Source organism: Diplodia corticola (genome assembly GCF_001883845.1).
Source record: "Diplodia corticola strain CBS 112549 chromosome Unknown scaffold2, whole genome shotgun sequence".
NCBI classification, from domain to species: Eukaryota; Fungi; Ascomycota; class Dothideomycetes; order Botryosphaeriales; family Botryosphaeriaceae; genus Diplodia; species Diplodia corticola.
Genome location: NW_017971481.1, coordinates 4332 through 26997, shown reverse-complemented (window position 1 = coordinate 26997; position 22666 = coordinate 4332). Strand labels below are relative to the sequence as shown.

Here is a 22666-nt window from a genome sequence, read left to right as displayed (position 1 = left end):
AGTTCGAGGGGACGACGTCGCCAACCGAACGGCATCGCCAGCACCAAGGCCGACACCCACGACATCATCCACCAGTCACACGCCACCATCCCTCGATCGCAGCAATGGCGTCGCCTCCGCCCGTGGAAGACCAGTCGCGCCTGCTGGAGGATGCCCTGGGCGTGGTGCGCCAGCAGACGATGCTCATGCGGCGATGCCTGGAGACGCCGGGGAAGCTGATGGACGCGCTCAAGTGCTGGTAACAGGCCCCTCCCCCCGCCCCGCATCTTTGCCATAGCTCCTTGCTGACCGCATTCGCCTGCAGCTCGACCCTCGTCTCGGAACTACGCACCAGCAGCCTCGGCCCCAAGCAATACTATGAGCTGTACATGGCCGTCTTCGATGCGCTGCGCTATCTCTCCGTCTACCTCCGCGACAACCACCCCGTCAACCACCTCGCCGACCTGTACGAGCTGGTCCAGTATGCCGGCAACATCATCCCGCGTCTGTACCTCATGATCACCGTCGGCACCGTGTACATGGCCATTGAAGACGCGCCCGTCAAGGAGATCATGAAGGACATGATGGAGATGAGCCGCGGTGTGCAACACCCCATTCGCGGCCTGTTCCTGCGTTACTACCTCTCCGGCCAGTCCCGCGACTGCCTTCCCACCGGCGATGGCGATGGCCCCGAGGGCAACCTACAGGATTCTATCAGCTTCATTCTTACCAACTTCGTCGAGATGAACAAGCTTTGGGTGCGGCTGCAACACCAGGGTCATTCGCGGGAACGGGAGCAGCGGACCAAGGAAAGACAGGAGCTGCAGTTGTTGGTCGGGAGCAATCTGGTCCGCCTGAGCCAGCTGGTCGACTTGGAGAACTACAAGAAGATCCTGGGTCCACTCCTTGAGCAGGTCGTGCAGTGTCGGGATGTTCTCGCGCAAGAGTACCTGCTTGACGGTGGGTTGGCATCTTCAAAATGGCACTGATTCTCGCGCTAACTGGCCAGAAGTTATTATCCAGGTCTTCCCCGACGAATTCCACCTCCACACCCTCGACCAATTCCTCTCCGCCACCGCCAGACTCAATCCCCACGTCAACGTCAAGGCCATCGTTATCAGCTTGATGGACAGGCTATCTGCGTATGCTGGCCGAGAAGCCGATGCCGAGACACCCGAACAGCGGAAACAGATCGAGGAGGAAGCTTGTACCAAGCTTCTTGAGCAGCTGCGGATATCGAAGGAGGCAAAGGATACGGAATCGTCGACGCAGCCAAATGGCGAGAACAGCGAAAACGGCGAGTCGGAGCATGAGGGTGAAGACGCATCCATTGCTCCTTCAGAATCCACCACAGTCGCTCCGTCTGAGGCGACAGCCGAGACCGAAGCCACGGCTGTTGACGGCGAAGTCAAGAAGCACCGTGGCATCCCGGAGAACGTCAAGCTCTTCGAGATCTTCTACGAGCAAGTCGCTGCGCTGGTCAAGATGGCACGTCTGCCCATCCAAGATACCATTGCTCTTCTCGTTTCTCTCGCAAACCTTGCATTAAGCATCTATCCGGAACGCCTGGACTATGTCGATCGCGTTCTTGATTTTGCTAACGAGAGAGTCGCGCAATATGCTAACAGCGCCGACCTTCACTCGCAAGCTTCTCAATCCAACATCCTCAACCTTCTTCTGGCGCCTCTCAAGGCATATCTTTCTCTATTTACCGCACTCGCGCTCCCCAACTTTGTACCGCTTCTGCACTCTCAACCCTATCCCACCAGACGAGCAGTCGCTGGCGAGGTTGCGCGAAGCTTGCTCAGGAATTCAACTAAAATCACATCCGTGGAGAACCTGGAGTCTGTGCTGGAGATCCTCAAGGTCCTCATCAAGGAGGGCGCACAACAACCCACCGGCTACCCTGGTGGTCCTCTGCAGCGGAAGGGCATGGAGACGGACGAAACGATTGAAGAACAGGGATGGCTGGCACGGATAGTGCACCTCATTCAAGGAACCGACAATGATACCCAATTCAAGCTCCTCCAAGCAGCTCGCAAGGCATTCAGCGATGGCAACGAGCGCGTCAAATACACCACACCTGCACTCATTACTTCATCTCTCAAGCTCGCGAGGAAATTCAAGACACGCGAGCATTTCGACGACAACTGGAACTCTCAATCATCGGCACTCTACAAGTTTGCCCACTCTCTCCTTAGCACTCTCTACGCCCGTGTCGCGGGTGCAGCTGATCTGTCACTACGGCTGTTCGTAGCCTGCGGTCAGGTCGCCGACCAGACTGGCCACGAAGAGATCGCGTACGAGTTCTACGCACAGGCTTTCACCATATACGAAGAGGCCATCAGCGACAGCCGCGCGCAGTTTCAGGCCGTTTGCATCATCGCCGGCGGCCTGCACATGTCTAGAAATTTCAGCAGGGACAACTACGACACCCTCATCACGAAGTGCGCCCTGCATGGTAGCAAGCTGCTCAAGAAGCCGGACCAGTGCCGTGCCGTGTACTTGGCGAGTCACTTGTGGTGGGCGACTGAGATCCGGGCTCGCAACGAGGAAGATGCCAAGGATGTAAGTATATCAGCTGTTCGACGGCACTCGCCCCATGGTTCGAATGCTAACGAGAAGCAGCTCTACCGCGATGGCAAGCGTGTGCTCGAGTGCTTGCAGCGCGCGTTGCGGGTGGCCGATGCGTGCATGGACGCGGCGGTCAGCGTCGAACTCTTCGTTGAGATTCTCAACCGCTATGTCTACTACTTCGACCAGGAAAATGAAGCGGTAAGTCCCCTTTCACCCTCTCCGTTTATTTCAAAGACTATGTTCTCGACAAGGGCGTGATCGTTGACTTTTTTGTTTCTGTGTACAGGTGACCACCAAGTATCTCAACGGCCTCATCGAGCTCATCCATTCGAACCTCAACACCAACGAGAACACGGCCAGCCTGGAGAACCCCCGCAAGCATTTCCAGCGCACTATCGATTACATCTCGTCGAGAGAGTACGAGGGCGTCGTGACGCAACCGAAGTGAGAGGAGAGAGAGAGAGAGAGCGGCTCGTAGTGGTTTAATGGATTGTCGTTTTGTTTTTGTTCCAAACGTTGTTGTTGGAGAATTGTTCTGTGAATCCTCCCCCCGCCCATGCATGCCATACGAACTTGGATTCATGGGGGGAAGCGAATGCGGTGGATTGGTGTAGATGTGGGGGTGGTTTTTGCGTTTCTCTTTTAGTTCAGTCGATGATGAGAGAGGTGGTGGGAGAGGGAGATGATGGGGTTACCGATGTGCTTACTTTGCTGTGATATCAAGGAGGTGATGCGGGGTGGATGGATTGGTGACGACGAAGGAAAGGAGAGGGGAGGGGAGGAGAGAAGTCACTTCCTGCAGTCGTTCACTGTGTGTCGAGAGAGGAGGGGGAGGAGAGAAAGGTAGAGAGGGGTAGAGAGAGAAAGAGAGAGAGAGAGAGAGAGAGAGAGAGCGCAAGAGGACTGAAAGATGAGGCCATGATGGGCGGGCGGATGAGCTGGGATGGATGACGCGGGAGGGTGGGGAAATGGAATTAGAGAGCCGGATATAACATACGCACCTTTTAAACATACACACACAAACACCATATGCACGCACGCACGACTTTTGTTCAATGCCCCGCCCTGGGTCCCAAGGTTACTTACTACCACAGAGTCGATTGTGTTTTGTGCTGGCGGTGCAAGGCGTCTGTCCGTGTCTCTGCAAACCTTGAATTTTTTTTCTTTCTTTTTTTTCGGCCTTGCTCCACGCTTGGCTAGCTCTCATCCTAAACGTTGCTCAATGTTGTCTGCCTGGCTGTTCTTGCGGCAGTGAAGGCGAACGAAGAGTTTGTGACAATGCATGCGTCAGGCTGTCAGCTGCTGGCGGCACATTGCGCTTCATTTTTTTTTCGTTTCTTCTTTCTGACGTTCCTCTTACACGTGCCGTTGCGTTCGGCTCTCCACACAGGCCTTGTGACTCGCTGAAGAATGCGGAATCGGTACATCTTTTCGGCAATATTTAATCGCGGCGCTGATCTTCCCATGGATACAGGCTTTTTGTCTTTGGCAAAGGGAGAGCAGAGCGGTGGGTTGGGGTGCAGAACATCATGTATTCCACCGTACTTTGTGTGCGCCGAGCGATGGTGGGTAGTCGTTGCGGTGACCGTAGTGATGATTTTGGTTGTTGTGGTGACGATGATGCAGCGCACTGTTGGCTGTTGATGATGTGGTTGAGTACGGGTACTTGTTGGTGGTATTACTTCTTTTTTTTTCTTTTTTTTTTTGGCTTGACATCAATGTGGGAGCCGGAAAGTAAGTTGATGTCTGAGAGGTGATTTGAGAGTGTTCGAGACACATTGTGATATGGCTATTGTCCTTTCTTGTTTCTTGACGGCGGTGCCACGGAGCTAAGTTACGACATATCCAGCCTCAAAACTGCTCGTGTGGGTCATTCTCAGGCGGCATTGGCTGTAATGGAAGCGAAGAAGAGTATGTACCGAGTATGTTCTTTTGCGCTACACCGAATGCAGCACCGGATGCTGTCTACTGCATGTGGTCTTATTCCGACTGGTGGTTCCGGGATAATTGTCGTCACGAGGATTTCCGTATCAGTCAATGCACCATGAGGTCATATATATAATCATTCTCAAACCCAAACTGTCATTTACACCAAGCAGACAAATACACTCCGAGGTCCTATCTGCAAAAGAATAAGGACCCTACCACGATTACAATACTTTTCCTTCGTGTCGGGGACAATGGTTTAAGTCAAAGTTTTATGGACTGCGGCAGACGGGTCGAGATGAATTTGCAGTGATACAAATTGAAGACACGCATCATTTAAGCTTAAGAATGACTTCAAGCACTGAGTAATGCAGCCATGCTATTGGTGATGAAAGTCATCAAGCGCTGCATTAAGCTCTGACATAAGAGCGAGAGGGGGAGACTTTAGGGTTGGAAGCGAGGCTTCGAGGAGAAGCAAAGACAAGGGAAGAGTGGCGAGGCGGACCTAAATCGCTTAGTGGAAAAGAAACAGTATGGCGCGTTAAGAAGAGCAAAAGATAGAGATGAGGGCATTATATAGTAGCCCATACCTGGATTTCAGCAGAAATGGGACTAGCATACCGTCGCATCCACTCTGTTAAAACACGTGCCAGGTTTTTATTTATTCCTCCTTGCGGGCGGTGGAGACTGTCATTTGCAAATTTGCACACGCATATAGCGCTGGAATATGCACAACGAGGACAGCCCATAACATCGAAGAATCGAGGGGCTGTAGAGCTCTGGCCGAATATCGTCGGGTATCGAAAGAATGATGGCAAAAGCCAACAAAAACGATAAGTAGTGGGTAACTGTATTCCTCGAGCAAAGGCGAAGAGCCGGACAGCTTTGACCCGTACTTATCTGAATGAAGCTCCACCCTGATTGCGGGAAGCAGCGCCAACCAAAACTCTAAAAGCAGTCATCTAAGCTTATATATGCCGAGGCCAACGGCAGCCGGCAAGCATCCGCCAGAGAGAAGCTTAAACTGTTACGATGACTCGCGCAATATAGTATTACCGCGCGAAGCTATATGCTTCTCCGTATCTTGAAGCTTTCATGTGTTTTGACTCACGTTCCAGAGCAAAACCGAGTGCAGTCGTCCTTGCGACGATCGTGTTTGAGAAACGTTTGGCATGTTTGACAGTGGCAGAAGTGCTGGAAAAACGCTCGAGCCAGACGGACCGGCCCGTGCATTCCTGCAATTCCCGACTCCTCAAGCAGTTCTGACCGAAGCTGAAGAATTCCGCCAGCGCGGACGAGGCAAGGTGGTAAATGAGTGAGGATAGAAGAGGGGGAGGCAGCATAGATGGGACTTGGGAAATCTTTTGATTCAGTGTCGTTGCTTGAAATGATGACCGTTGCATTGCTATCATGTACCTCCTCTATCAAGCTTCTTCGCTCCCCTGAGACCACCTCCCGGGCCCCAAGCTCGCACGGATGGGTTTCCATCGGGGCATTGACAGCGCAGTACATAGCCGGCCTGACTGTACAATAATGAGCCTCCTTTAAAAACTGAGGCATTATGCCGACGACACGCCGCCAGCTCACCATTTTGGCCTCGGCTCCACAAAAACTGGCCAAACTGGGTCGCAACACAATGTTACGGAAAGCAGATCCCATGGACAATTTTAGGGGCAGAGGCACGCACTGTTCCTCCGGAAGCGATCACGAACATTCTTGGGAGGGGGTTTGAGTGGTCGGCCGCTTGGCATTCCGGGACGTTCGTCTTCTCGTTCCAATCTCGCATATCTTGCACATCTCGTTTCGAGTTTCTCCTTCGGGTAGTGAGAATCATCGGCAATCACCAATCACGATCGCGCCATCATCATTCATTGGCCCTCTTCGAGCATCCGCCGGCGCTCCAGCTCGGCGTCGAGCTCCTCGAGCGTCAGCGGCACCCTGCGGCGGGTCCCCCACTTGGCCTTCTCCTCGGCGGCGAAGCCAGGCATGCTGACCATGGCGACGACGAGGAAGCCGAGCTCCTCGCGGTCCGTGTCGAAGACCTCCCACCACGGCTCGCCGGGCAGCTTGACGCCAACGTCGCGCGCGGCGAGGTAGACGGCGGCGGTGGCGAGCTGCGGCGGCTGGTGGGTGCAGCACACCAGCTGCGGGCTCAGCAGGGCGGTGTTGAGCAGGGCGAAGGCGCGGCGCGCGAGCTCGGTGCCGTCGCCGTCGCCGTCGTCGAAGACGACGCCCAGCGCCTGCAGGTAGTTGATGACCAGCGTGTAGGGCAGGGCGACGTGCGTGTCGAAGCCGAGCACGCGCAGCACGTGGGCTTCCGTCTTGAGCAGCAGGGCGCGCAGGGCGTGGTAGGTGCCCTCGCTCACGTAGTAGGCTTCCGGGTCCACGAGGTCCTCCTGGTGCAGTTTTTGGGGGTCCACATAGGTGGCTGGGAGGCTGTCGAGATACTGGTAGGCATTGATGACGGCTCGCGGCGGCCTCGGGTAGGCGGAGAGCTTGGCGACGGTGTAGAGGGCGGCGGCGGAGACATCCTGGCCGGGGAGGTGAGCAGATTGGGGAGTGGGAGGTGGAGAGTCACGTGAAAGAGTACCTTGGCGCCGTAGTCCTTGAGACTGCCGCCCTCGGAGCCGATCCAGAAGCGAGTGAAGACGACAATGGCCTGGGCGACGATGTCCTGCGGCAGGCGCAGCAGGATGCCGGCGGCCTGGGTGAGGCGCTGGCCGGCGAATCGGATCGAGTCCTCGAGGTCGGTGGGGACGCCGTCGAGCTGCGAGCCGGACTGGGCCAGCTGGGCGGGGGTGGCCAGCGGGTTGGACAGGTGCGAGGGGTGCTGGGGCGCCATATCGGACATTGCAGTGTGTTGCGGCTGGAGGAGCGCTTCAGGTGAGGTCGCTTCTGTCGCTTCTGGTTGCGGCGCGTGGGACGCCCAGGCGATGGGCGATGGGCGCTGAGCTTGGCGAGATTAGCAGCTGCGAAACAGAGCGGGCACAGACTCAGAGAGAACAACAATTCTCCGCCGCCACTCGGCTCGCTCCCCTCACCACCACACGAACGTCATGCACGGCTCTGGCGCGCTCCGGCCGCGGCTCTGCGCTCGGCACCTGGCGCACTGGCGCAGGCGGCTACGCTGGCAGCCCCCAGAAGTCGCTGTAAATCTGAGACAGCGCTCGGCGGCGGCGCCCAGAGCGGGCTGCTAAGCGACCACCCAGGGGCCCCGAGCGACGGCATCCCCGCCAACGTGCGCACGGAGATGGCCAGGGGCGCGGCATGTTGTTTGAAAACACCAGCCGAGCAGAACGAGGCCAGCCGCCGGGGTCGCCAGCCGCCCACAGCCCAGCCCGACCCGTGCCGACTGACACCGCTTCGCCCGATGCGGCAGTCGACGAAACACCCACGCCCCGTTTGCTACGCCCCACCCGTTTCGCCGCGATAGGGACTCGCAGCTATATTTGACCTGCCGCTGCCCCCAATGTCGGCTTTCTCTCCCCACCAAGGCTCGCCATCTCCAGCTGAATCTTGCTCTCTTCCCGGTCTGTGACCTCCACGTTCTTTTCCGCCCTCCATTCGTTTCCCAGGTACAGGTACCCGGACACCACCATCTCTTTTCGCTGCACCGCAAAGATCCACCTTCTCTACACCACCGTCAACATGTCTGCCAAGTACATTGCCGCCCTCCCCGTCCTGGCCACCCTGGTCGCCGGCCACGGCTACATCTCCAAGCCCCAGGCCCGCATGCCCGGCGATGCCATGGCTGCCGCTTGCGGCCAGCAGGTCTACACCAACCAGCAGTCGGACCACTACGGCAACGTCCAGGGCGAGCTCCAGGTCGCCAGCTCCCAGAGCGACTACGATGCCGCCGCCTGCGACATCTGGCTCTGCAAGGGCTACAAGTTCGACGACAACAAGGACAACGTCCAGACCTACACTGCCGGCCAGGAAGTCGCCTTCACCGCCGAGATCCACGCCCCCCACACCGGTGTTGCCAACGTCTCCATCGTCGACACTGCCTCCAACAGCGTCATCGGCTCCGCCCTGAAGAGCTGGGACGTCTACGCCTCGACCGCCACCGGCGTCAAGGACACCGACACCTCCTTCAGCATCACCATGCCCTCCGACCTTGGCGACCAGTGCGCCACCGCTGGCGACTGCGTCATCCAGTGGTACTGGTTCGCCGAGGACATCGACCAGACCTACGAGGCCTGCGTCGACTTCACCATGAGCGGCTCCGGTTCCGGCTCGTCCTCTTCCGGCTCCAGCTCTGCTGCCGCCTCCTCGGCCGCCTCGGCCACCTCCAAGGTCGCCGTCGCCGCTGCCGCCACCCCCTCGTCCACCCTGGCCACCTCGGCCGCCGCCGCCACCGCCCCGGCCACCACCGCCGCCTCTTCCTCGTCGGACAGCCAGCTCGCCCAGCAGATCGCCGCCGCCTTCCCCTCCAGCGTCCTGACCCAGACCCTGCCCGCCACCGCCACCGGCTCTGCCAGCGTCATCCCCGAGTCGTCGCTGCCCGAGGGCACCACCGTCCAGGACCTCGTTGACTGGTTCGCCGAGCTCGTCTCCAGCATCGAGTCTTCTTCCTCCAAGAAGGCCCGCCGCCACGCCCGTGACCTCCGCGCTTAAACGCTCGCCAAGTCTCGCATCACGCCGTGATCTTTAACGCTGTTGTCTCTAGAGGAATGCGAAGCAGGAGGGGGATGTGAAAGTCCTTCGGGTATTGTAGAGAGATGAAAAGATGGGCTCGAAAGAGCCCAGTTTAAAGACTTTGTATTTCCAGCGAGGTAGAATATTTTTTTCCACTGCCAGAGCAAGATCCTTCTTCAATGTACAAAATATATGGCTTTGCCTTTCCGTCACAAACACCTTTCTGATAACCTTGAGCTTTGTGTTGTGCCAAATGTTCTCCTTATTCATGGACAGCTAGCAAATCTCCTAGAAGCTTATTCCCTTCCCGCAAAGCTTCTTCGGATCCGCTCGTCAGACGGACCTGCAAGACTGGCACCAGCCGGCGCTACACAAAACAATCAACTGAAACAAGCCCTAGATGATAAGGGACTCGTCAGCCGCCGTCCAGCCCTGCCATCTTCTTCCCCCTCCCCCCAGCCGCTGACACGTCAGCTGCGCGATGCTAGCAAAAAAAAAAAAAGCGCGGGGCGGCGGTGTCAGGCCACCAGCCCGTAGGTCATTCGTTTCCTCGCATCTAACAATAAATCAATCCCAAACCTCCGAGGCGTGCTGCCTGCCTCTCACAGGGCTCCAGGTAGCCAGGGCACCGACCGCCCACCCACCCACTTTTCACTTAATCAACACAAGCCTCTGCGCCAAGGATATATTCCTTTCTTTCTTTTTTTTTTCTCACCCCTCCCCTTGCTTTTGAGCTTCTGGTATGTACATAGACATGCATGTCGAGCGCGACCACCATCGCATTGAGTCAGTCAGTCAGTCAGTCAGCGGCGGGAAGCAAGTCTCGCGTCCGCGTCCGCCACGCACATGACTTCTTTCCTGAAACCTTTTTTCCCTTTCCTTCTTTCCTTTTTTGTTTTTTTTTTGAGGCGGGGTGGGAGGGGGAGTCGATGACACATCCGCGCTCTAGTTGGCTCCGCGGCCGCAGATGCGCGAATGCGGGATACTGCATACATATGCGCATATTGCATTTGCTTTTACATATGATCCGGGGCAGGGGAAAGCGAAGTGACGGACGGCGTTTTTTTGCTGCAGCAGGCACGCGCGCGCTTTTGCTGCAGAGGTGAGTGGGTGAGTGAGTGACGCGTCAGATACTAGGTACATCTATTGGTGTTTGGGCGTGAAACGGAGCGGGACAGGGGGGCTTTTTTGGTTGGAAACGAAGGGGTGCTGCGGTGTGGTGGGGAAAGGGATCGGGTTTAGTGTTTGGGCTTATGTGCGGAGGGGCTGCGTGTGGCTGGGGATGTCATTGTGGGGGTTCATGTGGTGGAGTCTGTGGGGGAGGTTGGTATACATAGGTGTACAGTAGCGTGGTAGTGGAGAGTATGAAGTAGTGTGGCAATGGTACCATGGAGTTCTACGTATGAGGTCTGGCATGATCACGGCTGGGTATCCAATAAAAAAGAAACTGACAGGTAATTGGTATACAAGGATGAAGGTTGACAAAAGAGGCCAAAATGGTCACTCCGGCCTCTAATAGCTCTCCTGAATCCACTTGTGGTGGTATGCGCCCTGTAGAATCAAAATCAGTGGAAACATGAGCTTTTGAGTTTATAGGCTATAGACTTACCTTGGCCGGCCTGTGGGATATAAAATTGCGGCAACCAACAGCGTTGAGTACTTTGCCCGGCTCGTCTCATCGCCACGCCGCCACTTCAGCCACCTTCCGTACTCTATAGTCGCCATTTGATGTTGAACTCCTGAGGGACACTCCTCTATTAAGCCAGGCCGAGGACGAGAAGAAATGGAGAAGAACTGGAGAAGTTCTTGCCACTCTCCTAACCCCCTCCCTCAGGACGTCTCAAGCACACGCTACGAATGACCTCAATAGTGGTACGTCACACTTGAGGTAAGCCGCCTACGCTTCTCAATCGCCCATGTTGCTTACCGTTGCAGGTCCCCTGGACGATAGATATTCTGAGCTGTACAAGAACGAAAAACATGTGGAGGAATGGGTACGTACTGATAGATTCACTGCCAAGGTTTTGTGTTCATCTCTGAACCTGGTATCCTGCTGGTCTACGTCGTGATACAGTACCGGTCTAAGCTTGTTGTATCCAATAGTAAGTAGGAAGTGATTGTGCGTTCCTCCTTGGCATTACCTCACCTCCTGTTGATTGAGCAGCCAAGCGCGCTCAGCGCTGCACTCTCCAGCCGAAAGAACAAGGGAATGAGCCTCTGAGAGCCAAGCCTCGTCAACATTGTTATCCAGCTTGAGCGCACCGGCGATATAATCAAAACTCATATCGCTAATAGTACGAGCCAAAAAGTCTACAGTATAGGAACGAAGGATTGAACAACCGAACAGAGTCATTTCAAGGAAGGCGTAGCTCTTGATAATTTAACAGGCATCAGCTGCCGTATCTTCCATTCCTCAGCCTTCAATACGCCCAAGAAATCAGTGAGTTACTTGGGAGAATGCCAAACTAAATGGAGAAGCCACCTGCCAGTTCCATGATACCATCTGGATCAATCTGGCTCCTAATGCTACGGAGTCTTTCTGCGTTGCTGGCCCCGTACAAATCCTCCGCCGTTGTATTTGAGATCGCGTAGTTAGGATAGGTAGTGAAATCAGAAGAATAGATGCCTTCTTCGATGGCGATTCTCCTCAGATTCTGGATGGACGAGCGCATCGCATCGTACCAGAACTCATCGTCGGCGGGCGAGAGCCAGGCAAAGTACAAGTTCAACTGCAGTGGAACGTTGGTCAGTCCTGTTATTTGTTTCTTTGTACGTTGGCAAAAACTTATGCTTTGTGCGGGTACTTGACTGAATTTTTACTTACAGGAAGAGGCGAATCGTGATGCGGGTAGGCGCTGTCAGTTGCCTTTTCACCGTATGTCTTAAGGAAAGGCTCAATGTCGTAGCTTATGCTCGACCCGCTGTGGCTTGCCATCACTTTGCCGAAGGTCTGGAAGAAAGACGGCGAAGTCAGTATACTGACAAAGTATTAGACAAATCGCAAGCTTACGTCTGTCTCGTTCCTGACCGCGGTCAAGAATCCAGATGTCAACTTTGACGTGGAAAGAGTGTGAAAGGTCCCACGAGCATTGATGACAATATTGGATTGAAACATTTGGACGAATTCGGCAAAGGTCTTTGTGCCTGTGATGTCCAGTGTTGCCGTAATGTTGTCAAAGACACTGAAGCTTTCCGGCCGACTCGGTCCATCGTAAAAGAACAGCACCAAAGCGGAGGTACCGGTCAATGACGATCCTTCAAGCGTCGTAATGACTTGCGCCTTGGGATCGGTGTTTTCCGCATCAAACTTTGCAGTGGCCTCGAGAATGGCATCAAGCTTATCGTTGCCATATACCGCCAAGCCGCCCTGTAATCTTTGCATAAGATCTTCGTTAATGAATAGAAAACTCCCATGAGACTTACATATATTTGAGAAGGCTGTTCGTGGGTGTAAAACTCGGCTGAGGCGACGATCCCAAATCTGTTCAGACCTCCTTTCAGAGCGAAGAAGAGATCCGGCTTGTCCGAGTCGACGCGTGTGATAGTTCCGTTCTGCGGTTGGTCAGTTCATTCACGGTATCTTTATCGAGCGCGAGTAACACTGACAGGTAATACTAAGGTAAAGCTCTTGACCGTATCGCATGTTAAGCCTTGACGAGGTCAGGAAGATGCCTGTGATAAGAAATGAAATGGAGCCGACCGTGTTGATTGGTTTTCCTACAGAACAAAGCGGATTAGCCATACCATGTTTGTGCAGTCAGACTATGCTGCCTACCAAGAAAACCCGCCACCCAGGGTGAATCCACCAACACCCGGGCCAACAGTCCGCCCACCGACGACATTGTAGCCGGTATCTTCAAGCTTTTCGTAGACATCTGCCCAAGTCTGGATAGTATTAGAGTGACCTCAGCCAAGTCTATCCACGCTAAAACCACTCACTGTTCCAGTCCCGATCTCGACGGTTGATTTGTCGGCAGAGAGTACAACTTGGTCCATGCGATTCAAGGAGATGTGGACCCCGGTCGTGCTCGAGAAGCCAGGATTGGACGCATGCCCGCCTGATCTCACTGCAAATGGAGACCGAGCAGAGCCGATAATTTGCACCTGAAATCAGAGGTTAGCATGTATAGCGTTGCGGAAAGGGAGAGCTTACGGCTGTGGCCAAGTCCTCCACAGATCCGGGCTCAAAGACGCATGTCGGAGTCTGGCTTGAGGAAAGGTACCAGTGATGGATATCGGGGAGGAAATTGGGATGCACTATCAAGATCAGGTTAATCTGAATTGATTTGCAGGAGACGGTCGACTCACATGCATAGATGACATCGCTCGCACTGGAGACTTTAGAGGCGATCTCTTGACATGTTCCAACAACGCTCAAGTTTGCTTGTGATAACACAGATGTGGCAAATGTCAGAAGGACCCACAATGAAAGAGCGGAGTGAATCATTTTCGTGTCCTGGTTGCTTTCAATCAAGCCAACAGTGTCTTCTTTATGTAGAAGCCGGCGGCGGGAATACCTGCCTCGGCCCTTTTGCAAGTGGATCAAAAAACAAGATATACATACAGCCAAGCTGTTCCACTATTCAGCAGTGCAGACTGTTTCTTGAAGGCATGGATAACCGAGAAATCCAGGGGTCGATCACAATACCAAAGAGCGACCTCGGCACCGAGGTAGCGGGGTCGAACAAGTGGGGTTATTTGGCTGTGGATCTATGAAAATCTATACCTCTTCGCAGTAATCGACTCGAACCACTGGAGCCAGAACCCGAGACTGGTACCTGCCTGAAACGAATCTTTAGAGATTGAGCAGCGTTCGTTCTTGGCATGTCGTACCGGCTGTTGTGTCATTGGCATCCATGCTTTTGGCTCGGTACGAAAGACAGGGGCCCACTCGTCTCGTCACCACGCCACGGACATGCTGCCTTGGACTCCACACAGCTCCATACGGTGGCAAATGCGCCAACCATATTGCTTCTGAAGTTCTGTCGGCATTCTAGGCGTCTGCGGCTCGGCGCTACTTCCGACGGAGCGTGCTTCCGTGCTGAAGGAGGACTACGCCGACGGAGACGACACTCTCGTTCCAGGGATACGCAGACCCACAGCCATGCCATATGCATGCTTTTGTTTGTGCAGAAGATTTTTTGACCACCCCGTTCTTAGAAGGTCATCTTCATGTAGCGAGCGGCGCGTGTCCGAAGTCGTATGTATGTATGTATGTACATGTACATTCTTTATACTTGTGGGACTGTCAGAGAATCAAGGGCTTGTGAAAGCGATATCCCAAGCCTATACACACACTTCGAATGACATATCTGGCGGCGACGACATCTCTACGGAACGACCATCCCGCCTCGTATCAGAGTACCATGCTCCACGAGAATAGTTAGCAAGTTACATTATATTGTTTCTGAGCAAGTACGCTCTCATCACAACTCATCAGCGTTGGTGGTTTAGTGGTAAAATTCATCGTTGCCATGACGAGATAACATCTCGGTTCTTGAACTCGATGAGCCCCGGGTTCGATTCCCGGCCGACGCATCCCTTTTGTCTCCAGCCGGCGTTGTCTGTCTCGGAGAGAAATTTTCTTTTGCTCTCGGTGTTGTTGTGTTCGTGAAGAGTCGGGACCACATTGTGGGCAATGCTTCCGCTATTGGCCGTTGGCTGGTGGAGCCGTCACCAAGACATGGAAAATCGAAGTGCAGTCGGCTCGGATGTTTGATGCATTTGTGTTACCAGGCCGTGGGAGGATAAGAAATCAGAGAGTCGAGAGGTTCGAAGAAGAAGTAGGCGGGTCTGTTGGTGGAGTCCGAGGGGGCGAGATGCGTCGAAAAGTTAGTCGCTGGGCCTTTAATATTGGTAGTTCTCCTCGACCCGTCTGGCTTCGTCGCGACCAGCAAGCATGGTCGGAATCTCAGTCTTTCTCCTAGTTATCGAGAAACCTGTCCTGTCAAGATTATTCTCAGGGCGAGGGATGAAGATAAACCGTAGTAGGATCTACGCGCTCTTGGCTCGCAATAATACTGTTGCTGCAAACTGACCGAACCTTGACGTGGGTGTTCCAAGCAAGACTAGACGCCGGATGCGGACTGATTGGAAACCTTGGAAAATTGGAACACTAACCATTTACGTGTAGCAGCGGAAACACGCTTTCCTTGTCTCTGCGAGACTGATCTTACAAATCATCTTGCGGGACTTCGATCGGTAAGTATGCATGAAGGCGATTGGCCGGGGAGGTTTAAATGTCGACACGGATGACGAATAACGATGGTGTCTCGTTAGGCTATCAGAGGAACTCCAAGGATGTACATCGAGCTGCTTGCACTGATGTATCGGACTGATTTCTGTTTTATTTTTCTTCGTTGCAGCGAGGAATAAGGATGGAGACCTCAAAAGTAATACGCCAGTTCAATACGGTACCGAAGCCCTGCTCGGGCCATTCATTATGCAGAGTCAGCACCCTCTTTTCCCAGAAACAATACTCGGACAAGGACCAGGAGTCGCGGCAAGTACTGGACGAAGGCAGTCGTGAAGAAGCAAGGAACTAAGCCTAAACCGGCAGGGGTATGCACTCCTAACCCTTGGCTCCTCAACACATTTCGAACTGTCTTCCCTACAGTGGAGCAGATTTCTCCCCGCCAAAGAAGCAACTACTACTTAATATCAACCTCGGTCAGATGCTTGCGGCTATTTGTGTTTCCGCACCGATCAGATAGAGTCGAGATCCAAATCCCAACCACAGTAGTCCACCATCCCACAAGTTACTATTCTCTGGGTTTTAATCTTCACCGAGAACCATGGAACCTCAGACTTTAGCAGCTATATACCGCAACCGGCGGGTACAATCAATACAATGCCCTCCTGTCTACCCACTCTATACTGTCCGCTGCCCAAAATGCATCTACTTCTTTGCTTCAGCAGCAAGACCCGCATGCTTGTGGCAACATGGAAGGACTGAAGCACGGCCACGTCCGCCGAAAGGCGCAATTCATCATCACGGCGGCAGTCTGCCTCGTCCTCTCCATCCTGATCCTACACCGGCTCGTCGACCGGCCTAACTTCACCAGCCCCCTCCCCGACCACGACCCCGCGCTCTCCTCGCCGCCGCTCGCCCCAGCAGCCTGCCCGTCGCACCTCCCCGGCGCCGACGATATCCTCGTCGTGCTCAAGACGGGCGCGACCGAAGCCCACGCCAAGCTCCCCATCCACTTCTCCACCACCCTCCACTGCGCGCCGCACTACGCCCTCTTCTCCGACCTCGACGACACCATCGCCGGCCACCCCGTCCACGACACCCTCGCCGACGTCCCCGCCGCCGTGCAGTCCGCCCACCCCGACGCCTTCGCCTTCTACCACCAGCTGCGTGCCTGGCAGCGCGCCGGCGTCAACATCACCGCCAAAGCATCCTCGGACCCCTCCCTCCACCAAAAGGCCTGGGACCTCGACAAATGGAAGTTCCTCCCGCTGATGCAAAAAGCCCTCGCCGCCGCCCCGGGCCCGCACACCAAGTGGTTCGTCTTCATCGAGGCCGACACCGCCCTCATGTGGTCCAACCTCCTCCGCTGGCTGCCCCGCCTCGACGCCTCAAAGCCCTGATACCTAGGTATGTCCGCCCGTCCGCCCGTCCGCCCGTCCGCGCCTCTTCCCCCCCACCCTCAATCCCCCCCAGACTCCCCCAGACCCAATCCCCCCCAATCACCCATCCACCCACCCCCACCAGCTAACACAAACCCAATCCAAAAAAAAAGGCTCCCCCACCTTCATCGACTCCACCCCCTTCGCCCACGGCGGCACCGGCATCGTCCTCTCGCGCCCCGCCCTCGCCGCCCTCGTCGGCCGCCTCGACGCCGACCCGGGCCTGTACGCGCGCCTCACCGCCGCCGCCTGGGCGGGCGACCTCGTCCTCGCGCAGGCGCTGCGCGGCGATGACGGCGGAGACGGCAATGTCGGCGACGGCGATGGCGGCGACGGCAACGGTGACGGCGGCGGGGGCAGCAAGGGCGGGGGCAGCGACGGGGGTAGAGGGGGTAGAGGGGGCAGCAAGGGCAGAGGGGTGCCGCTGACGGCCGCGTGGCCGATGATGCAGGGGGAGACGCCGTTTTCGCTCGACTACACGGAGAGGCATTGGTGTTTTCCGGTTGTGAGTTGGCATCACATGAGTGCGGAGTGGGTGGGGAGGGTGTGGGAGTTTGAGAGGGGTTTTTTTGGTCATGGGAGCGGTGGGCGCGGGAGTAATGGGGGGTGGTGGAAGGGAAGGGCTGGGGCTGGGGCTGAGGAGGAGGGGGCGGTCATGAGGTATTATCATGTTTTTGAGGAGTTTGTGGCGCCGGAGGTGCGGAAGGGGGAGCGGGGGAGTTGGAACAATTTGAGCCCGGAGGAGATGGCTGGGTGGCAGATGCTGGAGTGGGGAGGGGGGAAGAGCAAGGAGGGGTGCAGGAGGGCGTGTGAGGCGATGGGCGAGTGTATGCAGTGGATGTGGGATGGTGGCGGTGATGGCACGTGCAAATGGGCCAAGGAGGTGAGGCTGGGACAGGAGGTGGAAGGGGCGAATGGACAGGAGGTGGTGATGACGAGTGGGTGGATCGTGGAGAGGATAGACAAGTTTGTGGAGAGGATGAACGGGTGTAGGAAGGGAGATTGGATTGTGGGATGATGCAAGACTGCTCTGAATAGATGATGACAGGCTTGCAAAAGGTCACCGATAATGCATTTGATCTGGTTCTGTGAGCAGCGATTGCGGGACAGTGGAAACAAACTTCCTTGGGAAGCGAATGCGAGCATCGCCTCAGCAACAGACAGCGCCTCGCATGGTGCCAGTGATGGGAGACTGACGAGCGCAACCATACGCATACATAAACATAACGCGCAACCACATAAGCCCATTCATTCCCAACAAACATTCAAAGATGCTTATTCTAGCGCCGGGCGCTTTACCCAAAAAGGCAACCGCGTAAAGTATAACAGAACGTGCTACCTGACGCCCCTGCTTCAATTCATTCTTCTGCATTGTTCGGCAACCGTGCCCACATGGGTCGTCGCAAGTATCCGAATATGCACGAGACCGCGAGTACGACCTGACACGATGCGATAAGGAAAAGCTTGGGCGACCGGATTGGGCCCCTGCGCCGCCACCACCGTCAATGCTCCCCAAATGGGCAACTCAAGAGTGATGGAAGACCAGTGCGTGCAGCTCCATCTCGGTGCGCGCCGAAGCCACAGCACTGGCTCAAGGAATGTAGAAGAAAAAAGACGAGAGTAAAACGGAGTCAACTCCACAACATACATGCATTTCGAGTTACTCCTCCTCTTTACCCAACCCTTCGTCTGCGACACTTCCGCGACGAACGACCCGGGGACGCTCAACCGCCAAAGCGTCGAGCCCGACGAACAAACCGACTCACCAGCTCGGCAAATTCGGCAACGAGCACGGGTCAAACACGCCCACACATCCCAAGCCTTAGAACAGGAGACCAAATCCGGCAACACCGATAGGGCATGCATACAAGTCAGCGACCACCTGCCCCGAACGGACGAGAAACAGCGCCAAGAAAAAGGGCTGGAAAGGGCATTCTAAAACAAGAAAGAGGGCAAAGAAAAAACGTCTAGACGTCGCAGATCAACGTGAATGCGTACCGGTGAAGCCATGTGGGTGGGATGTGGGAGGCATCGTGAAACGTGCTCGGATCACCCTGAATAATGCCTCATCAACAGCAAACGATTCGCCCCCACGCCCATGTGCGTTGTCGAAACGGCAGGCAGAAGGAAAGAATAAAAGAAGTAATGCTATTGGCACCGTGTCAGGCCGTGTACCGTGGCCGTGGGTTTTGGCTCTGTCGAGCCGCCTTGGCAGTGCTTGATCGGCGCATTGTAGACGCGTAAGGTTCTCTCGCTGTTGCCTGCCAGCCTTTCTTGCGGTGTGCGTCATGCCGATGGACCTTCACCGTACTGCTTCCGCCGCTGGCCGAGAGTCACTGCTCGCTCAGATTCCAAGTCAGACAGTGTCGCATCAAACGAAGACCGAGATGGAAGGATATGAAGTTTCGCGTTGGTCTAAAAATATCGTTGCTGAGGTGAAGAATAGAAGCAAAGAGAAGCCAGTAAACAAAGGAGAAAGGAAGGGAAGTGAAGATATATTTCGATATCGTGTCCGACTAGCGGAGGCCAAATCCTTGTCCTGTGCCGCAGGACCATGTGCAAGGGGAAAGAAGTAGAAAGCTTTGGCGACCCCCAAAGATCGTGCTCTGGATGCCAAGAGAGATGCAAGTGAAGAAGATGCGTAGAGCAAGAAAATGGCCAATGTCAAATGAAAAAGACCAAAAACGTTCGGATGGCAAACATGCAAGAAAAAAAAATGTGGGGTATCTGTCTGAAGTGCAAGCATCAGAAAGTGTTTTGCCAAAAGGCATTGAAAAATTGAAGCAAGAGGCAAGGAAAAAGCGACAATGGTGAATTGGCGTGCAGCTTGACGACCCGAGCCCTCAAGGCTCCAGATGAGAAGGGAAGAAACACCAAAATCATCACCAGCTTTTCGAAAGTGGTGCACCAGAAACGCTGTAAGGAAACCGAGAATGCGAAAATGAAGCAGTAAGTAGAACGTCAACGCCCCAAGCCCAGGAAATCCCTCCTACTCTGTAAAACCACTCCCATGAAACCCTTGTAACCTTTCAACCAGACTTGGGCACCCCTGCCCAGTTCATGTAAAACTCCGGTTTGTAATTTATGCCGTTTTGATGTATCCGCCCTCGCCCGGGATAAACATGACGAGTAAAAGAAAAGGGAAAGATGAGCAAGTCATGATATATCAACAGTTGAGGTGGCTGAATGAGACCGTGCTGGCGCGGTTGGGGTCTGACATGGCAAACGGCATAGGGGGCGGCATCAGCGGCGCGTCATAGTCACCTCTGCAAAGGAAAGTCAGTCCCAAAAGCTCAAAAAAAAAGTTAAAGGGAAATACTCACTCGTCAACGATGTTCCCGACAACACTCTTGCGGTTGGGAATATCGACAAGGACGGGGGTAAGCGTGCGCCTCTGAACAAGACGCTCGCCCGTCGGGCTTTGGACAGTGACGGTCGTCGGGGTGGCATTGCGGCCCGCGCGTCGCAGAGATTCCTGGCGCGCAAGCTTGGGTTTCGGTTCATCTTCAGGGACGACAATGGTAGGGTTGGGGCTGGACTCCTGGCTCTTGTGCTCCGAGGGGTGGAAGGTGGTGTTCTTCTGGTTGCTGCTTATCGTCGTGCTGCCGATACCGTTGGGGCTGTTGTGGCCCTTGGACCCAGATTTCGACTGCGCACGCAGCATCTCCCGCTGCGCGCGCTGCCGGCTGATCGATACCTGCCGGGCGATCGCAACGCGATTGGCGTTCTGCACCTCCTCGGCACGCTCCTTCAGCGTCGGCTGGCGTCTCGGCCCGGAGGAGTTCTGCTGTTGCTGTTGCGGTTGTTGCTGCTGCTCCTCCCTCTGCTTCTGCTTCCGTTCGCGGAACTGGCGCTGCTGCTCCAGCATCATTTCGGCGTCCTTATCGCGGGCCTGCTCGCCCTGGTTGTTGTCTGCAACAGGAGAAGAGGTGTAGGAAGGCTTGCGCCCCCGTCGCTCTTTCATTGGCGAAGAAGCCGCAACTGGTGATCCCGTCTGGGAACCTTGCCTCTCCCGACGCTGCCTCTCGAGAAGTGAGTTTTGTCTGGCGACAGTTTCTTTCGCCTGAGCGACACTCTGGCCGCTCAAGCTGCTCAACGGGCTCTGGCTCTGCAGTTCAAGGGTGTTGGTAGTACCCTGCGCAATCGCTGTTTGCACGCGCAAGTCTGGGTGCTGCTTTTTGGAAACCATTTCCCAGCCGCTCACATCCACTTTGCTGTTGTTGTGGCCCTTCGTCTCCTTTTGCCTGATGGCTACCTCATCATCGCTTTCATTGCTCTCAAAGCTGGCCTGGCTGTCCCGGTTAGAGCCACTGAATGCTTCTGAAATGAGATCGGCCTGGCGGACGCCAATGCTGATCTCTTCGGTACTCTCAGGTTCCTCGGTAATGTTTTGGCTAACGGCCGGCCTCTCCTTCGCAGCATGGGAGTCACTGTCCTCGAAGTTGAAAGAAGGACGACCGGGCGAAGAAGGAGCGGTGAATGAGCGCTGAAGCCTGTGCTGAGGTTTCGGAAGGTTCAGGTTCTTGGGGGCTGGACTTTGTGCCCGCGCAGGGCTCTGTGCACGCGCAGGGACAGGAGAATTGGAGCGGGAGCCCGTCATTGAATCGCGCGGGAATAGTGAAAAGTTTAGAGTAGGTGGCTGGAAGGTCGGTGTCGCGGGCGACGTAGCGCGACGGGTGGGCATGTGCCGCTCATCATCTCCCTGTTCGCCCTGATCCGCCAGGCTCCTGTCAGCCAACTGGGGTGAATTAGTATCGCGACCCGCGCGGAAACAGGAGAATAGGGGATGATGTACCCTCAGAGAGTCCGAGTTGAGCGGCTTCAGCCTCTCATTGCCTTGGCGCCGATGGAGGAGGTTCGACTGGCGGTCTCCCTTGAGCAAACTTCCAAACATGACGCTATACCGTTCCATTTCGATGGTGGGAATGTCGACGTTCAACATGGGGCTTGTCTCAGCCCGCTGAATCTGAGGCCTGACTTCCTTGTGACCGAAGAAGCGCGACGGCTTCTTCTTGAGCTCCTCTTTCTTGGGAGCCGGCTTTGGGCTTCCTTGTTCCGCGTAGACGGTTGGTATCTTTGGCGGATCCAGTGGCGGCAGTGCCGCGGCGCGGGCCTCCACAGCGGCGTTGCTCTTGCTCCTCAACCTGCCCCGAGCCTTCTTCTCCTCGCCCTTGGCAGCTTTGCTCTTCTCGTTGTCCGCGAGAGAGGCCTGGCTGGCAACGACGTCGGGATGGGCATCTTTTCTTGCGGGCATGGTCGGCACGGCTGGCGTCTCCTGCACAGGCATTTGCAGTTGGTAGAAGGGAGCAGGGGTGGCGGGTGCTTTCTCGGCAGGACGTCTGCCGAACAGCGACTTCCACCTGCTGATCTTGGGCTTCTTCTCATCGCCGGTCATGGGGCGTGCAGACGGAGGGGCATTGGCATCGTTGGCGGGGTCCAGGTTAGCGGCGGCGGCAGCTTCCTTGGGCTGTTGGTCGATGGAGGGGTGCGACTGCTTCCAGGCACTTGCATTGGGCTGGTTGGGGCTGCCTAGGGCCATTCCAATAGGCATGGTCTGGTCCCGGTGGAGCTTTTCCTTGGATATATTAATAGCCTCGGGCGAGGGTGTGGGGAACTCGAAGGTGTGCTCGTCGTGCTGGATCTGGATGGGGGTGCCCGCGGTGTGAAGAGGCCTGCTCCGGTCCACGGCGCTGCTGGCAGTCCGGGGCCGCGGGATGTCGTCGCCGGAAGCTGAAGCTGTACCACTGTCGGCGCGCTTGGGGGGAAGGCGTTCAACAGTGCGGAGGTCGTTATGAGACATGGCAGCCGGATTCAGAGCGTGACCATGTGACGGCGGAAGGGGCTGAGCCAGGTAGCTAGTGCGTTTGGAACGCTTTAGCGTCATGGATTTGGAGCGTGCTATGGGCTTAGCCAT

At 55.5% G+C, this 22666-nt stretch overlaps 7 protein-coding genes across 7 annotated transcripts; 3 read left to right on the top strand and 4 right to left on the bottom strand.

The window, feature by feature from the left end:
- Positions 1-104: 104 nt before the first annotated feature.
- Positions 105-3004, top strand: BKCO1_20008 (vacuolar sorting protein 35; the record flags this gene model as incomplete). Its single annotated transcript, XM_020272585.1, has 5 exons — positions 105-238; positions 305-939; positions 992-2547; positions 2608-2754; positions 2843-3004. The coding sequence occupies 5 exons, from the start codon at positions 105-107 to the stop codon at positions 3002-3004; spliced, it is 2634 nt and encodes an 877-aa protein (XP_020134753.1).
- Positions 3005-6350: 3346 nt separating this feature from the next.
- BKCO1_20007 (cyclin domain-containing protein) lies at positions 6351-7333 on the bottom strand (the record flags this gene model as incomplete). Its single annotated transcript, XM_020272574.1, has 2 exons — positions 6351-7013; positions 7073-7333. 2 exons carry the CDS (start codon positions 7331-7333, stop codon positions 6351-6353), a joined length of 924 nt encoding a protein of 307 aa, XP_020134754.1.
- A 797-nt stretch (positions 7334-8130) lies between these two features.
- On the top strand, positions 8131-9099 carry BKCO1_20006 (chitin binding protein; the record flags this gene model as incomplete). Its single annotated transcript, XM_020272563.1, has 1 exon — positions 8131-9099. One exon carries the CDS (start codon positions 8131-8133, stop codon positions 9097-9099), a length of 969 nt encoding a protein of 322 aa, XP_020134755.1.
- Positions 9100-11585: 2486 nt separating this feature from the next.
- On the bottom strand, positions 11586-13567 carry BKCO1_20005 (fad-binding domain-containing protein; the record flags this gene model as incomplete). The annotated part of the gene is made up of 10 exons (XM_020272552.1): positions 11586-11849; positions 11945-12070; positions 12131-12487; positions 12544-12672; positions 12727-12770; positions 12821-12837; positions 12896-13005; positions 13060-13224; positions 13274-13377; positions 13429-13567. The coding sequence occupies 10 exons, from the start codon at positions 13565-13567 to the stop codon at positions 11586-11588; spliced, it is 1455 nt and encodes a 484-aa protein (XP_020134756.1).
- Positions 13568-16062: 2495 nt separating this feature from the next.
- On the top strand, positions 16063-16713 carry BKCO1_20004 (glycosyltransferase family 31 protein; the record flags this gene model as incomplete). Its single annotated transcript, XM_020272541.1, has 1 exon — positions 16063-16713. One exon carries the CDS (start codon positions 16063-16065, stop codon positions 16711-16713), a length of 651 nt encoding a protein of 216 aa, XP_020134757.1.
- A 124-nt stretch (positions 16714-16837) lies between these two features.
- Positions 16838-17242, bottom strand: BKCO1_20003 (uncharacterized protein; the record flags this gene model as incomplete). Its single annotated transcript, XM_020272507.1, has 1 exon — positions 16838-17242. One exon carries the CDS (start codon positions 17240-17242, stop codon positions 16838-16840), a length of 405 nt encoding a protein of 134 aa, XP_020134758.1.
- Positions 17243-19918: 2676 nt separating this feature from the next.
- Positions 19919-22666, bottom strand: BKCO1_20002 (uncharacterized protein; the record flags this gene model as incomplete). The annotated part of the gene is made up of 3 exons (XM_020272396.1): positions 19919-20018; positions 20076-21490; positions 21548-22666. 3 exons carry the CDS (start codon positions 22664-22666, stop codon positions 19919-19921), a joined length of 2634 nt encoding a protein of 877 aa, XP_020134759.1.